The 21,025-nt window shown below is 42.5% G+C and overlaps 1 protein-coding gene across 1 annotated transcript in view; it reads right to left on the bottom strand.

The window, feature by feature from the left end:
* Positions 1–957: 957 nt before the first annotated feature.
* The window catches only part of LOC149453963 (uncharacterized), a 39,711-nt gene continuing 19,643 nt past the window's right edge, over positions 958–21,025 (bottom strand). The window contains exons 5-11 of the mRNA XM_089687996.1: positions 17,979–18,193; positions 14,798–14,860; positions 14,546–14,711; positions 10,402–10,560; positions 7,691–7,803; positions 7,080–7,156; positions 958–1,869 (exon numbers count right to left, since the gene is read on the bottom strand). Of these exons, the coding sequence (XP_089544122.1) occupies positions 1,834–1,869; positions 7,080–7,156; positions 7,691–7,803; positions 10,402–10,560; positions 14,546–14,711; positions 14,798–14,860; positions 17,979–18,193 (829 nt within the window). The 3' untranslated portion in view covers positions 958–1,833. The remainder of the gene's footprint in view (positions 1,870–7,079; positions 7,157–7,690; positions 7,804–10,401; positions 10,561–14,545; positions 14,712–14,797; positions 14,861–17,978; positions 18,194–21,025) is intronic.

Below are 21,025 nucleotides of genomic sequence, written 5' to 3'. Positions count from 1 at the left end.
TCAAGGTTTGGCCACTAAGTGCTCAAAGCTTTGGAGTTGCTGTTTGTGTGAGTGTTAGAGGAGCTGAGGCCTTTAGCGGGGTCCAGTAAAGAACAGAGAACCCAATACAATCAGCGGCTCCTGAGGGGGTGTTGCTACACTAGAACTTCATGTTCAGAAATGCCTACAACAACCGTGGAGACTGTAATTGTATGTGCAGAAATGCCTTCTTCAAGTACTGCTTGTGAAAAATGTTTAATGCCCTGCAGAGTCTTTCAATTCACTCCATGTGTATTCCACATATGCTGAATCTGTAATTTCTTGGCCAGATATGCCTTTGCTTTTGGTAAATTCAGAATATGTTCCTGCAAGTTCAAATATGCTTTTTTTTTTTCTTTCTTTTTTTTTACATTTGCTGAATCCTGTTCCACATGTTCTGATACATCTTCTACATTTAATTCTAAGGCTAGTTATACATTTTAGGATTTTTCTTGTGTAGTCCTGTGGGCTGAATGAGATAAATCAGTTTATTTCCCCATCTAAACAGTAACTACAGTTGATGCTGAGACAGACAAAAACTATAGTGTATATTGTATAACCACCAATCCTGCAATCCACGAAATCCCTACACAGACTGTCAGCCATGCAGTGCCTTATGGTTACAAAGAATTCAGCGCAGCAAAATTCTAAAAAAATTTGCAGGGACCATGGATCTCAAGCACACTGAATCCAAAACGAGCCCATGGTAGTGGTGAACACGAACCTCGATCAACCAGCAATGAAAATGAAGCTGCCATTTTTAAAGTGCAGGTTAGAAAATATAAACAGTATTCCAGTTGGTTACTATAATGAACACATTTTTCTTCCAATATTTTGCAAATCATGGAGAGATCTGTTTTAAGTGTTTTAGTCATTGCCAACAAATGAAAAAGAAAAAAAAAAAGCACTAGTTACATTCCAAAAAAAGCAAAGAAAATATTTCTGTTAGATCTTAATTTTATTTTTATTTTGCGCGCAGCATTTTGAATATTTCGTCCAGTCTCTCACAGCCAACAAAACATTGTTAATATAATATATATTTGAAAATAAACATTTTTTTAAATTAAAAAAATATGATAAATATGATAAATACATGGGGAATAAAGTGATTAAAGAAGGAGGACGATAGGATTGTGCCAGATGAGGACAAAGGTACAGAACTGAGAGGAAAACATTTAGCCAAGATTTTTAAACTGGGAATGGAACTTTGGGTGGAAACTTGTGTTCATATAGGCTCCGTGCAATCAACATCTTTGATAACAAATGAAAGTTAAAGATTCAAAGTGTTGATGGGAAATGTCCATTGGCAGTTTTCCCTGTTGAAGAACGCTGTTGAAGACGGGGGCGGACTGACCATTTGGAAACTCGGGCACTGCCCGAGGGTCTGGGGTCAGTAGGGGGCCCCATGAGATGCCCCTGGTACCTTTTTCATAGGCTTTTTTGAGTTTGGGCAAGGACACAGGGGCCCCATGATCCCCTATTGCCCGAGGGCCCCATGAGTTGTCAGTCCACCCCTGCCTGGTACCTTTTTCATAGGCTTTTTTGAGTTTGGGCAAGGACACAGGGGCCCCATGATCCCCTATTGCCCGGGGGCCCCATGAGTTGTCAGTCTGCTCCTGCCTGGTACCTTTTTCATAGGCTTTTTTGAGTTTGGGCAAGGACACAGGGGCACCATGATCCCCTATTGCCCGAGGGCCCCATAAGTTGTCAGTCCGCCTGTGGTTGAAGATCACATAGACGCTGGATAATCCGACTCTTCTATGCCAGATTTCTGTGATTGTGATCCCTTGTCTGTGCATTATCTTGGAAGTTGGATCACACCGAGGAGAGCTCTGGTCTCTGTATCTTGATCTAAAAAGAAGATGAGAGTGTCTTAATTTTGAAGAGTTGCGCTGATACATTGAGGTTGATTTACTATTAGACAGTTGCACTCTCTACTAAGTTCTATCAGAGCTTAGTAAATGAGGGGAAGGTTTGCTGATTTCCATCATCCAATCATATGCAAGAATTTTTTTTTTAATTGTATTTGCATGTAATTGGGGAATTGATGTGAAATGAAGCTTTATCTCATTTACTAAGCTCTGGAGCAACTGCACTTGCAAAGTGCACAGTCTACTTACCTTTAGTAAATTAAATAATAATGTATACAGGAATAGAAGATGTACACTGAAAAATAAACAGTAGCAACTAGAATGGATTGTAGAATAACTAAATGCTAAAGCAGAACTAAAGTATATTTTTAACCACTTCCGTAGGGGTTTATAAAGGGCCTAAAATGTAAGTGGTTATACCAGGATCATGACTGCAGCTAAAGTCCTAAGTCCGTTTTTTCAGCCCACGATTTTTCTTCTTTCTAGTAAAAGTAATCCAAGCAGCTATACAACCGCTGGATTACTTTTACAGGTGGCAGAAGGGCCCCCCCGCATCCTTTACCAGGCCCTCCCATCCAATCAGGGTGCCTGGAAAGGATGAGACCCGTGGCATGGTCCTGGGACACAGTGAGAGGAACTGATGTTGTTCCTTCCATCGTGTGACACCAGAAACAAGGATTTAGTCACTTCTGGTTTTGGTCTCATAAAAACAAGCCATTACTGGCTTGTCAAACAGATCTTGGTTTGATCTGTTGCTTTGGGGGTTTGAAGGTTATAAGTAGCTTTTTGCATGTAGGAGATAAATGAAAGAATTGGCCTGGGCTGGTACTGGTTAATGCAAACACTATGAAAGGCCAAGCTAAAAATTGGGAGGCCAGGTTGCTTGGCTAAGAATACAGAGTGAGAAAAACACTTGGCACAGCTGCTCTCTGCATCGGCCAATTTTTTTTTACTGTTGGATGTAACGTCGGCCTATTGAACAACCGATTTTTTTGTTTTTTTGTTAAAAAATTGGCCGTTTTTCTCCCCATCTGTGGCCTGCATTAGCGGCTGTCAGCTTGTAGTTCTCAATTAACTACCACGGGGCTGTGGAGTGCCGCAGCGGTTCATTGACTCTTCCTATCAGTATATCTGCTTGCCCGTACATCCTGTAAGGGCAAGCAGATATACTGACAGATCTGCAGGAGACTGCATGGCACCAGTGATCTGCTGATCGCTGGTGCAATGCTTTACAGGCTCCTCCAGCTAAAAATAATAAATGCACATTTTTTTTATCTGCAAAAAAATGTGCATTTATTATTTTTGTGCAAAAGGTGAACTTTCAATATTCATATATATTGGACATTGGGGTATCTTGGATTTATTATTCATGGTGACCGATATTGTCTGATTTTAATGATACACATAACCTTGCCATATACATTGACTTTTCTTTTTGTTCATCCACCCAAGTGATTGATGATTGTTGATGGAGGTTCCCCACCACCAGAACATTACATTCTGACAATGACACCCACCGCTGTCAGAATACACTGATCAAATGGTACAGCTGATTGACTGCAGACACTGGTTATGAAACCAAAAACAAAGAAAGTCCCCATTAAACATGCAAATAGTGCTCCAAAATGTTTTTCTAGGATAAGTGTAATACAGAGAAAAGACTCCACGGATACATACCTTCCTGTGAATATTGATGTATTCCACACTCACCAGAGATACAAATACATTGCACTTTATAGATACCATATTATCCTCCAATTCCCAGGGAAACTTTCCCCTCCATAGCCTCCTCCATATACAAGAACTTTCTTACATCCAACTTCAAAAGGGATTTCCCCTCATAACTATGTGTTATATAGGAAGACAAAAGAGAACCAATAGTGCAATATTGCAGAGACTTTTAACCACTTCCCGACCGGCCGGTGCATATAAACGGCCGGACGGTGGCAGTGCAGGGTCGGGTGGCCGTTTATAAACGGCCTCCCCGCACCCTGCTTGTGCGCGCTCCCTGGGAGCGCGCAGCACCGCGATCCAATGCCCGCTGTCTCCTTCGGACACAGTGAAACACCGATCATCGGACGGGACCTCTGTACGAGGCCCCGATCATGTGATCACTGATTGGCCAATCAGTGATCACATGCAAAGTAGTAAGCAAGATGTCACTTGTGACATCATTGCTTACTACGTGTGAAATCTGTGAATGATCACAGAGGTCACATGTGTCAAGGCTATTCACAACAGCCTTGTACCATGTGACAAGCTGTGACCAATCACAGCTCACTCAGTACTTCTCAATGAGTGCAAGAATGCACACAGAGAGAAAGAGAAATGATTACTTTTACATCCTATATGGGTGTAAAAGCAATGTGTAAAAAAAAAAAAAAAAATCTTCATCACCCCCCCTCAAGTAGTACAGTGTCACCATGGTACTGTACTGCTAGGGTGACAGTATGTAAAAAAAAAAAATAATAAAAAATAATATAAAAAATTAAAATAAAAATGTAAAAAAAAATGTTTAAAAATTATATTTTTGGGTTATAAACTAATTTGGATTTTTTTTTTACTAAAAAGATAACGGAATAAATTTTGGCCAAGATTTATAATGAAATATTATTTATTTGCAAAATTTTATTAAAAAAACAATTTTTTTCAAAATGTTTGGACTTTTTCATTTACATAGCAAAAAAAATTAAAATCCCAACAGTGAATAAATACCACCAAAATAAAGCTGTATCTGTCTCAAAAAAAATGGTAAAAAATTCATATGGGTACAGTGTTGCATGACCGCTCAATTGTCATTCAAAGTGTGATAGCGCTGAAAGCTGAAAATTGCCCTGATCAGGAAGGGGGTGAAAGTGTCCGGACTGGAAGTGGTTAATTGAATAAAATAGCGCTCAATCTACTCACATTATAACTTAAAATAATTCGCCAATTGACAAAATCCTCCAAAACAGACTTCCTAGTATAAAACGGATTCCAGAAAGTAATCCAAACTGACAGCACTGAGTAAGAGATCAACTCTAAGCATCTACAAGATGACCCTGGAATGCACCGACCGGTGTGCACTCCACTCACCCCTGGAGGAGGGGCGAAATGCGTTAGTGACATACTTCCAGTTTCCTATGTTGAGCGTGTGACGTCATATCCGGGTGAGTAGAGCGCACGCTGGTCGGTATGAGGGGAAATCCTTTTTGAAGTTGGATGTAAGGAAGTTCTGGTATATGGAGGAGGCTATGGAGGGGAAATTTTCCCTGGGAATTGATAAATAATATTGTATCCATAAAGTGCAATTTTTTCTTATCTCTGGTGAGTGCGGAATACATCAGTATTCACAGGAAGGTGTGGATCCGTGGAGTCTTTTCTCTGTATTACACTTATCTTAAAAAACATTTTTGGAGCACTACTTATATGTTTAAAGGGGACTTTCTTTGTTTTTGGTTTCATCACTTTTTGTATTTGGACACAAATTTTATAATTTTTTTTTTATTTTGGTGGTTTTGGACATTTATTTTATAACCACAGAATTTATTATGATTTGTGTATAATTATTTTTGATTCATTTCATGTTTTGCACTGTTTTATTGTTTCACTGATTTTTTTGATTTTTATCAATCTTTTTGATTCTTATCAAGGCACAGCAGCATTCACTTTCACATTTTTCACATAGTTCTCCTAGGTTGTAAGCAAATTTTAAAAAACGAATTTATTTTTAAAACGATTATTACATAGTAAAACATTTCTGTTTTAAACCATTTCATATACATTTTGTCCCGAGTGCTTTGTCTGGCGCCCTGCCTGCATTTTTACTGTTCTTTCTGCCTGGAAACTGAGAAACGTCCATGGCGTCCAAAAAGAGTCCCTTTAGGTCAAAAGCGGTTTTAGACTGGCTAGAGAACAGCGATAGTAAATCAGAACCACTTGCAGAATTGAGTGGTAATGATTTGTGGGGGAAATTCATCATCAGACACTGAAAACGATTCTGCGACTTTGCTCAGCGATGTGCGAACTTGGCGCTATATTTCACATTTCAGTGTTTTTGGTTTGATTATATTATTGAATTAAATTTATTATTATTATTTTTTATGATTATTTATTAAATTATAATTTATGATTTCGTGTTTCAAGTTTTATCATCCCCGGGATGTTTACTAGACTCTTGTTCGGACAGATTTCAGTGAGTTATTCCTAAGAATTACAGCCTACAATAAAAAAACTACATATTTCCATGCAAAAAAATGTACCGCTTTCAGCACCAAAAATCTGAAATAATCAGACCGCTAGGGAGGTTAATGACCATTTTTTTCAAACAAATATCATGGAGGGCTAGACACTGCTCTAGTAAACAAAAGCAAAAAAGTTTTAAAATTACGGTTGGTGGGGAACAGCGATTTAAATAATATCTCAAGGGCAAGATTACAAATGCTTTCTGGTATGAATTGTGGGGTGGAACCACACACAGAAAACAAGAAAAAGAAAAGTCTGGGGTTCCCCCCAAAATCCATACCAGACACTTAGCTGCAGGAAGGGGGGGAGTGTGCCCACCTTCCCCAAACCACTACAGGCCACATATCCTCAACATGGAGGGGATACCTTGCCAGGGGGGACCCTCTTGGCAAAGCACCTTGAACCCATGCTAATGAGGCCAAGGACCTATATCCTTATCTATAACCTTACCTCCCTTGCCCAGTGGTTTTGGGAGTCGGGGGACAGGGGGTTTATCAGAATCTAAAAATCCCTTTTACCAATAAGAGGCCCCCAGATACCTTACTATCCCCCCCTTCATGTAAATGAGTAAGGGGTACATAGTACCTTATATTAGTGGATCATCCTCTCCCAAATACAGGGGCCTATCCCATTTAGTGCTCCAGCCAGGGGCGGACTGACAACTCATGGGGCCCCCGGGCAATACGGGATCATGGGGCCCCTGTGTCCTTGCCCAAACTCAAAAAAGCCTATGAAAAAGGTACCAGTGGCATCTCATGGGCCCCCCTACTGCCCCCGGGCCCTCAGGCAATGCCCAAGTTTCTAAAATGGTCAGTGAGCCCCTGGCTCCAGCTTTCCTCTCTGCATTCCTTGTGGTTTTGGCAATACATAGCTATTGCTGCCATAGAATACAGAGCGCAGACCCCTCTAGCTGGTCAGTCTTGGAAAAAAATAATATTTAATGTCAACTATAAAACCTGCAATTACCTTGGCTTTTGTATCGATATTTTCCAGGACTGGTTTAAACCTTTCTTTTATAGATGAGTAGCTGCTGTTGGATGAGTCTGCAGATAAGAAGGGATGCAGAATGTATTATAGTTTGTACTTTAAAAAAAGAAAAGAAAAATGTAAGCTACATTTTACGCCATTTTTTTTTTGTTTTCTTGGACAGAATGGATTATTATTGCTATGTCCCCATTGAGACCATTTTAGCTCATATTCTGTCCAAGGTGGCACCAACAACTGGAGAAGGATGTAAAGGGCATTATGGGGTTTATTTACTAAAGCTGGAGAGTCCAAAATCAGACTCCCTTCTGCATAGAAACCAATCAGCTTCCAGGTTTCATTGCCAAAGCTTCATTGAACAAGCTGAGGTTAGAAGCTGATTGGTTTCTATGCAGAAGTGAGTCTGATTTTGGACTCTCCAGCTTTAGTAAATAAACCCCTATGAGTCTGTCCTCCTCCTGCAGGGTGATACAGACAGAAGGGGGCCATGAGTCTGTCCTCCTCCTGCAGGGTGATACAGACAGAATGGGAGCTATGAGTCTGTCCTCCTCCTGCAGAATACCATAGCTGTGAGCTATGTTGCAGCTACCTACCTCCATCTGTTTCATCCAGTGGCACAGAAAGGTTGGTGATCCCACAATCGGAACCCCACTGGCTGTCACTTTCTTCATACCAGGATTTTTCCTGATCATTAGCAAAAGGATCTCTGGTAACACAAAACATATGGATAATAATAATAATAATAATAAAAATTTTCACTAAACAATCAATCTAAGTTTCCCAGCACCCTTACCAGGTAGTCAGCAATACATAAATTACACCGTCCATCAATTAGCATTGAAAACAGAGGTTTTGGTTGCACACATTTTCAAATATGTGTGAAAGCCGCACCGCCTTACCAGGGCCTCTCTGCGGTCCTTAACTCTAATCTATGAGATCTAAGCGCTATCTTACCCTATGTTTGTGAGTAGTCAGTTTTATCTTTTACTCCTAATAAAACACTCAACTACTACACATAGCTGCTCCCTTATGTCTGTTTGTTTCTAATTTATGACAGCCTCCATCCTGCAGCATATATATTAACTGCTTCCCAACCACCCTACAGCAGAAATATTGCTACAGGGCGGCACGGGTGCGCAAAATCACATATATATAAATATATATATACATATTCCAGGTAGGGGGCACATGCGCGCCCTACCCGCACCGCCATTCACGATTACTCGCCTGCGCCTGGTGATTACCGAGCATCTCCGACGGGGAGGAGCACTCTTTGTAAAACAGTTCTCCCTGTCGGCTCGTGCACACTGCCATCCAAAGCAGTGTGCTTACAGTGAAGCACACAGACACAGCACACAGTTAACCCTTTGATTGCCTCTCATGTTAACCCCTTCCTGCCCAGTGCCATTAGTACAGTGTCAGTGCTTTTTTTTAGCACTGATCACTGTATTGGTGTCTCTGTGGATGTCAGTGACACCAAGTCAGTTCTCCCCAGTGTCAGAATGCCTGCAGTCCCGTTATAAGTCGCTGATCGCTTCCATTGCTAGCAAAAGGCAAAAAAATCCCAATATATACACCACCATTTGTAAATGCTAACTTTCACATAAAGCAATTCATTTACATGTATTGGGATTTTTTTTAGCAAAGACATGGAGTAGAATACCTTTTGTCCTAAATTTATGACGAAATTAGATTTTTAAAATTTTTTTACTGTTTAATAACAAAAAGTCAAGAATATATTTTTTTTCTCAAAATTGTCGGTGTTTTTTTTTTAGACAAAAAATAAAAAAGGCATAGGCAAACAAATACCATCAAAAGAAAGTTCAATTTGTGGGAAAAAAAGGACGCAAATTTCATTTGGGTGCGGCAGTGCATGAATGCGCAATTGTCAGTTAAAGTAATGCAGCGCCGTAACTCAAAAACTGGCCTGGTCAGGAAGGGGGGGAAATCCTCAGGAGGGCAAGTGGTATGGATACTTTAAGGACAGGTGAGCCAGGAGGGAGCCCATTCCTTCTTCAAGCAACTAAAACCTCTGTTTTTAGCACAAATTGCTAGTGTAATTTGAGAAGACCAGCATCAAATGTAGAGCTTTTAAGGATGAAGTCATCTCAAAAACATTCATGGAAGAGCAGAAAATGTTATCAAATGTAGACAGACATACACTACCACGGGTGGACTGACAACTCATGGGGCCCCCAGGCAATAGGGGATCATGGGGCCCCTGTGTCCTTGCCCACACCCAAAAAAGCCTATGAAAAAGCCAATGAAAGGTACCAGGGGCATCTCATGGGGCCCACTACTGACCCCGAGCCCTTGGGCATTGCCCTAGTGCTCGAATGGTCAGTCTGCCCCTGTACACTACTAAACTGTTCTTGCACTTGCTGCTCCCTGGCAGCACAACAGCCTCCTCAGGAGAATGAAGCCTCAATCCATAATAAGCTCCCATTTCAGCGTGTACCTACAGGAGTCGCAGGACCCAGCACCATGCTCCAGGGGGCCCGTGCGGCCCCCTTTACATCTGGATAGGAGGAGCGCCAGGGCGGCTGCATACTGAGGAACCGATCACCATGAATGATATAAGATATACAGTATGTGTGGGTGTATATTTATTATTAGTGTATTTTTTTTTATCACTATGGGGCAGCGCAGCACTATTTTTGGGGAGATATAAGATATATTATAAAATATACGATTATAAGATTGCTATTGCTATACATAGCAGTTTTTCTCAACCTTTTTTCATTCAAGGCACCCTTAAAAATTATGGACAGTTCCGAGGCACCCTTTAAAATTATGAACAATTTTGAGGCACTCCATTCTAAAATGTGAAAAACTATTCCAAAAGTTTTATATAACGCAGCAACATCCACACATGTAGGACACCCAACATTAGAGGTAATTTATTCTTCCACAGCAAATACACTTGTGCACACTGGTACTGACTAGTATCCCTATGTTTCTCTTCTCCCTCATTTTTCCCAATCACTGAGCTAATGTGACCCCAGCACTGATGGAGAAGGGCAGGGGAAGGGCAAACTAGGATGCTGTGCAGGCAGATGACATCCTCCTTATCAACTGATGATGTCATTGGTTGTCAGGACGCAGGCAGATAGAAGGTGGTCATGGTGCACAATGAAAACCTTTGACTTTGTGTAACTAAGAGGCAGGCTTGTTCCACCCGCTGGATTGTATACAAGTTTTGGGCAATTTTTATACATTTTGCCAAGGCACCCCTGAAGAAACCTCAAGGCACCCCAGAATGCATGGGCACCCTGGTTGAGAAAGGCTGATACATAGTACTCACAGTTTTTGGTCTTTACCACGTCTCAAGAAGTAAACCGCAGTGATTAAGGCAAGGAACAGGACAGCGATGGCTGCTCCAACCCCTCCATACACACCAGCCTTCAGTATGGGTCCTTTACAGTCTGAGTACATATAGTAATACAGGTCTGTATGGGCACAACTGTGCAAAGACAAAATAGGTCATAAATGTTATTACAACAGAAATAGGAATACTTGCAACTTTGCTAAAACCAATAAAACCCTCTCATTTTAATTTTTCTGAGAGCTCGGAAATCTAGCCAAGTGGGCAGAGAACTGAAGTCTCTTGCCAGTGATTCCATGGTGGACTATGTCACCTTCTTAGAATGGTGTGTGTACATCATTTATTTCTGACTGATCAGGGAAGTTTATAATTAAAATGGGCCATGCGTAATTTATTCTGCTTATGTTCTGGGGTTGATGGAGCTGAGAATTTGAAGCTCCCTACTTTGCCAAAGAGTTTCTGAATCAAGTTTGCTGCAGGTAACCTGTCGACTCACTAACGGATTTAAAGGTACACTAAGATCCCTAGATATATAGTTTTGGTTTTTGTTCAATTCTATTTTATATTTTCAATAATCAATGGTTAGATGGGAGAATCTGCAGAATCTAACACTTCTAGGAATATCAATATCTGTTTCCCAGCTGCATGCTGTGGTTCCTGCCACCCAGGACATAGTAAGCATGTGTCGGCAGATCAAATCACTGAGTGCAGTGGGGGGATTTGGAATCTGACTCTCGCAGATGCATTGGATTTCACCTGATCTTCAGCTAGCAGTTTCCTTTTCAGTGTGAAAAAAAAACCTTACGGGCTACTATGAATCAAAAAGATAAATAACAAAAAATATATGAAAGTAGCTGCTAATGCACCAGACCCCTGTCTCATAAATGGGCAAGTACAAAATATATATACTATATTATATGTGTGTATAATATCTGTGCGGCGCTACACAACAATAATTAGTGTCAGTTATGTGAATATACTCATCACAAGAGAAAAAAAGAAAAGCCAAGAAAAACAAAAGTCCCAATATATTTCTTCTTAAAGTGGAGCTCCACCCAAATTGGGAAGTTCTGCTTTAAGGACTGCTCCCCAGCTCCCCATTGGGGGGCAGGGGGGAGTGGGTACCCGAATTTGACAGGTACCCGCTCCCACTTCCGGTTCGATCCACTATGCTACCGGAAATGGAAGGTGTCCTCCCTTCCCCCCTCCCTGTAGTCTTTTGGGATACGTGACAGGTCCCAGAAGACTACAGGACCATTCATGAAGCACAGAGCTACTCGCACATGCTCAGTGGGCATCCGGCTGTGAAGCCGCAAGCTGTCACAGCCGGGTGCCCACACTGAAGATGCCGGCCTCCTGGAATACAGAACGGCCGGTGAAACGGACTGCGGGGGACACACCCCTGAACCGAGGGACAGGTAAGTGACTGTTTTTTAAAAGTCGCAGCTATAGTTTTTGTAGCTGCTGTCTTTTATTTTTTGACAGGGTGAGTGGAACTCCCCTTTAAACAATTATTCTTCCTGTGACCACCAGGTGCAACTAAGACAAAAATGGTGCACTATTCCTCCACCCGATATCTGCTCACCTCCAGCAGTGTGACCTCACATCATATAATATTTGGACTAACCGCACTTTTGGTCCCAGTATTTGGACTCTAAGCCCTCTTGACATTTTTACAGCGGCTGGTTTTGGTTTTTGATGTTTTTTTCTACAGCCAGTAAACCCCCCAGCATGTTATCCTATGTGTCCATGCACACATAGACTGTAATCAATGTTTTTTGGCAGCGACGTTTTTTGGCTGGAAAAAAAAACCCAGGACTAGTGGGCTTCTAGAGGAGGTTTTAGCTGTAAAAACGCTCTAACGCTGAAAAACGGTGCAAAACGTGGTAAAACACTGACATTTTTGAATGTTTTTTGACCCAAAAAAAAATTTTCTTGGTAAAAAAAAATGCTAAAAAACGCAAACGCTGAAAAACGCCACTAAACGCGGCAAGGCACCACTACAAACTAACACACAAAATGCTAAAAAAAGCTTTTTTAACGGGGATTTACATAGCTAACGTTACCAGCGTTATCAAAACGTCCCATGTGCATGAGGGCTGAAGACCAACTTGATAAGTGGTAACTCCAAATGGTTCACTCCAAGAAACCCTTTTGATCAGCAGTCATCCTTAGCTGCTGTTGGGGGTGCACTAGCAGTGGCACTGGCACTGGTACTTCCTTGCTTCTTCTAGAGGAAGAAGGAGTGCAACTGCAGCCAGGAGAGCCTTGCCCCAGGTTCACATCTGTGTGGGTGGTGCCGCTGCGGATCCGAGCAAAAATCCATGCAGCCACACCACCCGCACACAGAATTGTGGACCCGTGGGTGGGTGCCATTAGTTTTTTTTTGCACGCCGCCCGCACTGGAAAACAAAACTGTACTGGGAACCAAGGTTCCCGTGCTGGCTGCGTTTTCAAAAGAAGTGCAGGGACTTCTTCCTTGCGTGTTAAGGACACGGGAGTCCATTCAAATGAATGGGCTCTCGTGCCTGTGCAAAACGCGGCCCGCACAGCCGTATAGATATGAACCTAGGGTAAGAGAACAGGCTGCAGGTAACCTGTTGCACCAATGGAGAGACCCTCCAACAAATCCACTACATGAATACTCTGACCCTAGGAGATTTCCTCTTACTTCCTGTCTTTTCACCTGGACAGGAAGCGAGATTTCCTCTTTCTGATAAAACAAATTGTGGATTTTAGAAAAGTTTCTTTCTGTAAGAGAAAGCGATTGGCTCTCAGGACTACTTCACAGATGAAACGTCATACAGTTTGCTGGGCTTTGTAATGCTGTCAAACTGTGAAATACTATTAAAAAAGTGCTAAAGGATGAGTAGAAATCAATGAGGCCTGTTCTTATCTGAGTGATGCACTGCAGTATGTTTTAGAAATATCCTGCAACTTTGGATATGTTATACTAAAAGCATACCTCGCTTCCTTTTCAGTATTACAAAGATCAACAGTGTGGGCGGCAGAAGATGTGAACATTCACTGTCTAGTTTGCTGGGGGCCCCTGTATTTGGAGCATTTTGGAGCCTTTTAGTGACAAAGTCAATTCAACCACCTCCCCTTACTGCAACCCTGAAAGAGTTGTAGTGTTTTCCTAAAGATCGAGGTGTATGGCACTTCCCCGCCGGAACTCAGAAGAGGGCAGCAGGCGTTTATGACTGAGCCACTGGTGGGCGAGGTAAGACCCACCAGGGGGAGTGGCAAGCGGAGCAGTGCTGGCTGAGGTCATACACTCATTAACAGGCTGGTTGAGCCACGTCCCTACGTCCCTAACTTCCCATATCGCCACCCCTTGTTACCATTATTACCAAGAGCGAAAGAAAATGCCAAATTTTGGGTTGTCCACCTCACAGTGACAGAGGGGATATCTTCCAATGGGGACACTAGTTCTGGTGACAATCATGGATTCTGTCATGTTGGAGGGATTTCCTCTCTCTTCCTGTTTTGGCTATGGGGCAAGAAGTAAAGAGAAATCTTGTCTATGAGACACAGATGGCAAAAAGAAGAAAAAAAAAACTGACCAGGGTTATAACCCTTTCTTGGGTATAACCCTCCCTTACTCTATCCAAAATCACCCCAAAAACGTTTTCCTTAGGTTCTAAATTAAATTCTTCATTCTGAAGCAGAGAAGGATGTTATTCATGATTGGGGAAGGAGGGTTAAAGGACCATTGACCACCAAAGTTCTGGGAAGGTTTTCAGGAGAATTTAGTGTCAATGACCATCAATTATGGGGAGGGGGTGCTCTCCTTCTTGTATTTATGATATGTAGATCCAAGAGCCTAACACTGGTATTTGCGCACCATTTTGATAGCTGCCTCTCGAAAGCTCCTGCACTACGAGGCACCCTCAATGACGAATTATGACCATGGTTGTCAATTCAACATGGAATTATGACCATGGTTATCCATTCAACATGGAATTATTACCATGGTCGTCCATTCGACATGAAATTATGACCATGTGACATTTTACAACATACTTCTTTTGGCACTTTACGCGACCCTCATGCTCCTTTCAAAAAGTTGGTAAGGATGTAAAAGAGTACAGCTTTGCAGCGATATGGAGTCAATACTTACAAGCAGGCACGGCCAGTTAGATTCTGTATTTGACAAATGCCGCTGTTACAGCTTATGTATTTGTTAGAGAAAGGATCACAGTCGGATATGCAGGTCAGTCTATCAGTGGAGAAGTACGGGCTATAAAATTCTTTGAGACCATAGGGAATTTTTTCCATGCAGAGCTCTGTGAAGACAAGGCACATTTAGGGTGCTACTCACATTGGAAACATTGCATTGGCGAACACAAATCAACAATAAAAAATGTCTAACCCTTGACAGTTGGTGGTTTTACTCCTGTGATAGTCAAGCTTTCGCCATCAAAACAGAGTCCAGCTGTAAGGTTAAAATAAGAAAAGATGGTCAATAAAAGCCTTCACAATCACAGCCATGCTCTTGTGGTTTGGTCAATAAAAGCCTTCACAATCACAGCAATTCTCTTGTAGTTTGGTCAATAAAAACCTTAACAATCACATCAATGCTCTTCTGGTTTGGTCAGTAAAAACCTTAACAATCACAGCAATGCTCTTCTGGTTTGGTCAGTAAAAACCTTAACAATCACAGCAATGCTCTTCTGGTTTGGTCAGTAAAAACCTTCACAATCACAGCAAAGCTCTTGTGGTTTGGTCAATAAAAGCCTTCACAATCACAGCAATGCTCTTGTGGTTTGGTCAATAAAAGCCTTCACAATCACAGCAATGGTCTTGTGGTTTGGTCAATAAAAGCCTTCACAATCACAGCAATGCACTTGTGGTTTGGTCAATAAAAGCCTTCACAATCACAGCAACGCTCTTGTGGTTTGGTCAATAAAAGCCTTCACAATCACAGCAATGCTCTTGTGGTTTGGTCAATAAAAACCTTCACAATCACAGCAATGCTCTTGTGGTTTGGTCAATAAAAGCCTTCACAATCACAGCAATGCACTTGTGGTTTGGTCAATAAAAGCCTTCACAATCACAGCAACGCTCTTGTGGTTTGGTCAATAAAAGCCTTCACAATCACAGCAATGCACTTGTGGTTTGGTCAATAAAAGCCTTCTCAATCACAGCAATGCTCTTGTGGTTTGGTCAATAAAAACCTTCACAATCACAGCAATGCTCTTGTGGTTTACATAACATGATATAAGGCAGAATTTTGCTTATTATGGCCAAGTATGTATAGGTAACTGTTGTTTCCATCTTCACATCACAGGGCCATTCCATCTGTATGGAAGAGCACTATGAGCAAATATTTAAGGCCCTCTGCGATAATAAGTCCCAATCGTAAAATGATAACATCTAAGGATTCTGACATGTCACATGCACACACAGAGTTGGCATGGGAGTGAGCCTGTATGAGTGCCCCCAGAGCAAGCAGCTTGCTATGGGGGCACTCAGCAGGGGGGGAGGAGCCAGGAGCACTGGCGGGGGGACCCAGAAGAAGAGGATCAGGGCTGCTCCGTGCAAAGCCATTGCACAGAGCAGGAAAGCATAACATGTTTGTTATTTTTTTGAAAGTAAAATGTAAACCTTTACCCCTGGTTCACATATACGTGGACGTGCGGGCCGCGTTTTACATGGGCACGAGAGCCCATTCATTTGAATGGACTTCTGTGCCCGTGACAATCAGGGAGGAAGTCCCTGCACTTCTTTGGAAAACGCAGCCCACACGGGAACCTCGGTTCCCAGTACGGTTGCGTTTTCCAGTGCGGACGGCATGCCATTAGAACTAATGGCACCCACCCGCGAGTCCACATTTCTCTGTGCGGGTGGTGCGGCTGCACGGATTTTTGTGCGGATCCGCAGTGGCACCACCCGCACAGATGTGAACCTAGGGTTACAGTTACTTTAAGAAAGGCATTTTAAAACAAAAAGCAGAGCTTTTCTGAAAATGTATACTGTTGTATTTTGTGATGTTTCAGGAATTTATTCATGCAGGCTTAAAGTGTCACTAAACCCACAACAGTACAATCAGTCTGTATATGCAGTAAGGCATGCTTGTTATACTCACTGGGGAACCTAAGGGGTTAATCCTCTGTATTGTATATAAGGCAGTTTGATTCTGACTTCTCTGATCCTCCCCTTCTTCTACTGTCCCCAGTCCATCTGCTGATAGTACAGAACTCTAGGAGTCACTCCACACATGCTCAGTTTAATGTGTATTGCTAGTGAGGGAGGGTGCATGTGATCAGCACAGGGCCAATCAGCACTGTCCAGAAAGTCAGTGGTCATGCAGGTTCATAGGACAGTCAGAAGAGAATGAAAATTCCTCCTAGAAGCTTTACCCAGTGCTTAGCTGCACACTGATAGAAGTCACAAGACTGCTCTAACTGCTGATGAGAAAAGGTATTTAGCAGTTTAAATTTACTAAAATAATTCCATTTCCATGTTCTTTGTACTGTGGGAGAGCAGATATAGTGAATGCAGGGTCCAGGGAGAGCGGATATAGTGAATGCAGGGTCTGGGGAGACCGGATATAGTGAATGCAGGATCCATGGAGACCGGATATAGTGAATGCGGGGTCCGGGGAGACCGGATATAGTGAATGCAGGGTCCGGGGAGACCAGATATAGTGAATGCAGGGTCCGGGGAGACCAGATATAGTGAATGCAGGGTCCGGGGAGACCAGATATAGTGAATGCAGGGTCCTGGGAGAGTGAATATAGTGAATGCAGGGTCCGGGGAGACCAGATATAGTGAATGCAGGGTCCGGGGAGACCAGATATAGTGAATGCAGGGTCCGGGGAGAGTGAATATAGTGAATGCAGGGTCCGGGGAGAGTGAATATAGTGAATGTAGGGTCCTGGGGAGACCGGATATAGTGAATGCAGGGTCCGGGGAGAGTGAATATAGTGAATGCAGGGTCCGGGGAGAGTGAATATAGTGAATGTAGGGTCCTGGGGAGACCGGATATAGTGAATGCAGGGTCCGGGGAGAGCAGATATAGTGAATGCAGGGTCCGGGGAGAGCAGATATAGTGAATGCAGGGTCCAGAGTTTAGTAACACTTTAGGTTTCTGAAGAGTCTTTTTTATTGTGCATTTCTTATTTTCTTTTTTAGGTTCATGCTGCTTATTCAAAGTAAGCAGCAGTTTTAGCGTGAAGTCAAGGCATTTCTCTGGGCCTGCACATTGTAGAAAATTATTATAAATCAACATGCTTACATTACAATGATAATCTGGACCAGGGTCGGACGGACCATTTGGAAACTCAGGCACTGCCCGAGGGCCTGGGGTCAGTAGGGGGCCCCATGAGATGCCCCTGGTACCTTTTTCATAGGCTTTTTTGAGTTTGGGCAAGGACAGAGGGGCCCTATGATCCCCTATTGCCTGGGGGCCCCATGAGTTGTCAGTCCGTCCCTGATCTGGACAATGGTTCTGGGGAAACCTGCAAATTGACCAGATCGAAAGACTTCCCAATGCAAAGGCCACTGCCTGAAAGGAAGGAGTTATTTGACTTACAGATATATATACTTACAGCTTGTATCTGTGCAATGTTGTCCCTTGAGTAATTCTAATTGTTTTGTGATGGCCTTCAATGCTTCATTGTATTTTGTGGTCACATCCAAGCTTTCATCTAATAGTAACTCCAAAATGACGTCATGTTCCACAAAGATACCTTCTCCACTCCTCGCAGATACATCAGCACTCCTTGCAAAGACTCTCCCTTTTCTAGCTGAGCCACTTCCAGGCCTAACAGAGAAACACATAGGGCAATTGAGAGAATCTGTATTTACATTATTGTGAACAGGATACGCAGTTATCAAGTATATTAAGTGCTGGGCTGGAGGGTGGAGCCCAGAGTGGGGTTTTAATGTTTGATGATATACTGAATATTTTTTTTAAGGACATTGCTTCTACAGTAGTTTTGTGTTTTGCCTATAGAAGCAGCTCAGTGTTGTCTATGTGTCTGTGCACATTAGGACAATTAGAGCCATATTTTAAGCTCAACGTTTAGAGGCAGGAAAAAGGACCCTTCTGGTTTGAGTTTTTGATTGGAGCTTTCTGGCAGAAAAAACACTAAACTCTCCTAAACTCACCTAAACTGTGTACAAAAATGCTCTATATCAGCTTTTTTTTCTGCCAAGGGAACTGGTGTTTTTTTAAGCCCAATGTGCGTGAAGCCTAAATGTTAGGGATGGCCAATAAAGGATGCTGTGTATGTTTTAACCAAGAGCTAGTGAGTAGTCTGCTTACATACACACACACACACACACACACATATATATATATATATATATATATATATATATATATATATTTATTGCTCAAAAAATTAAAGGAACACTTTTTAATCAGAGTATAGCATCAATTCAATGAAACTCCTGGGATATTGATCTGGTCAGGTCATCCACCACCGTAAAGCTCGATTGGCATTTGCTATTGAACACCAGAATTGGCAGGTCCACCACTGGCACCCTGTGTTATTCACAGATGAGAGCAGGTTCACCCTGAGCACATGTGACAGACGTGAAAGGGTCTGGAGAAGCCATGGAGAACGTTATGCTGCCTGTAACATCGCTCAGCATGACTGTTTTGGTGGTGGGTCAGTGATGGTCTGGGGAGGCATATCCATGGAGGGACGCACAGACCTCTACAGGCTAGACAATGGCACCCTGACTGCCATTAGGTATCAAGATGAAATCCTTGGACCCATTGTCAGACCCTACTCTGGTGCAGTGGGTCCTGGGTTCCTCCTGGTGCATGACAATGCCCGGCCTCATGTGGTGAGAGCATGCAGGCAGTTCTTGGAGGATGAAGGAATTGATACCATTGAATGGCCCCCATGCTCGCCTGACCTAAATCCAATAGAACACCTCTGGGATATCATGTTTCGGTCCATCTGACAATGCCACATTTCACCTCAGACTGTTCAGGAGCTCAATGATGCCCTGGTCCAAATCTGGGAGGAAAATACACCAGGACACCATCTGTTGTCTCATTAGGAGCACATCCCGATGTTGTCAGGCATACATACAAGCACGTGGGGGCCATGCAAACTACTGAGGACCATTCTGAGTTGCTGCAATGAAATTTCAGCACAATGGACTCGCCTGCTGCATAATTTTTTCACTTTAATTTTCGGGGTGTCTTTGAATTCAGTCACTTGTAGGTTGATAATTTTAATTTCCATCAAACGATGGGGCATCCTTACGTTCCTAACAAATTATCCAGTCCATATCAGAATAGATATCCAGCATGATATTTTTCCCCATTGAGATCTGATGGGTTTTCAAAGTGTTCCTTTAATTTTTTTGAGCAGTGTATATGTATGGCTTTTTTTCAGCATAAGGGCTTCACTGAGTGTATGTAATGACAAGGGGTGCTGGAATGTGCTGGAGGGTCTATTGATGCTTCCTTCTGGGGGAATCTATTGTAGTTGGAGGGGCTCTATCTTTGTGTGGGGTCTGTTGTTGCTGGGGTTGTCTATTGTTGCTGGTGGGGAATCTATAGTTGCTGGGGTAGAGAGATCTTATGTTTCTATTGTTGCTGGGAGGAATCAACTGTTGAGGAAGAGGTCTATTGATACTGGTTGCTGGGAGATCTGTTGATGCTGCTGTGGGTGGATCTATTGTTTCCAGGATGGTATTTTGTTGCGGGGGCCCTTGTTGCTGGGGGAGTCTATTATTGGGGGATCTATTGTTGCTTTGGGGGGTCTATTGTTGCTAACTGCAAGGGATCTATCTTACTGCTTTTATTGTAATTATTTAGCACCACAAAATGATACTTGTTTTTGATTCTTGTTTGGACAGTGCTCAGAGGTGGGTAGGGATGGAGACAAGGGGTAATTCAGAAAAGGGGAGTTCCTGCACCTATTCTCTAAGAAAAAAAGCCATATACATATAAAGGTGAGCATGTGGTTTTTTTATCTATTAAATGATACTCCTCCAACCCCCTTCCCACCAATACCCCCTCAATGTCTTATAGACTTTGGACACAGCCAACAGAGTTTTCAAAAGACATGTGCCGCTACCTATGGGCCGAACAGGATTAATTGTAAGGAAGTACAGTTATCTTTTATATTATCTTTATCTTGAATGTGGGAAAGGTAAATACACATTTTGAAGTTGCTGACCCTCAACAAGTTTCAATACATGATACATGTGTATATACACCAATCAGCCATAACTTAATGGCCACCTACCTAATATTGAGTAGGTCACCTTTTGCTGCTCAAAAAGCCCAGACCCACCAAGGCATGGGTGCCACTAGACCTCTAAAGTTATACCAAGGTATCTGGCACCAAGCTGTCAGTAGCAGATCTCTTAGGTCTTGTAAATTGTAAGATGTGGCCTCCATGGATCAGTCTTTTTTAGCACATCCCACAGATGGTCTCTTGGCTTGAGTTCTGGAGAATTTGGTGACCAAGTCACCTCCTCAAACTTGTTGTTGTTTTCCTCAAACCGTTCTTGAACCCTTTTTGTGATGTGGCAGTGTGCATTATCCTAATGAAAGAGGTCACTGCCATAAGGAATTACCATTTCCATGAAACAGTATTCCCCAGGTAAACAACACACACGCACC

The sequence above is a fragment of the Staurois parvus genome, unplaced genomic scaffold (genome assembly GCF_062004578.1).
Source record: "Staurois parvus isolate SC_StPar_1 unplaced genomic scaffold, SC_StPar_1.0 ptg000444l, whole genome shotgun sequence".
Lineage (NCBI taxonomy): Eukaryota > Metazoa > Chordata > Amphibia > Anura > Ranidae > Staurois > Staurois parvus.
The sequence above is the reverse complement of the archived record's forward strand: the minus strand, read 5'-3'. Positions and strand labels throughout refer to the sequence as shown.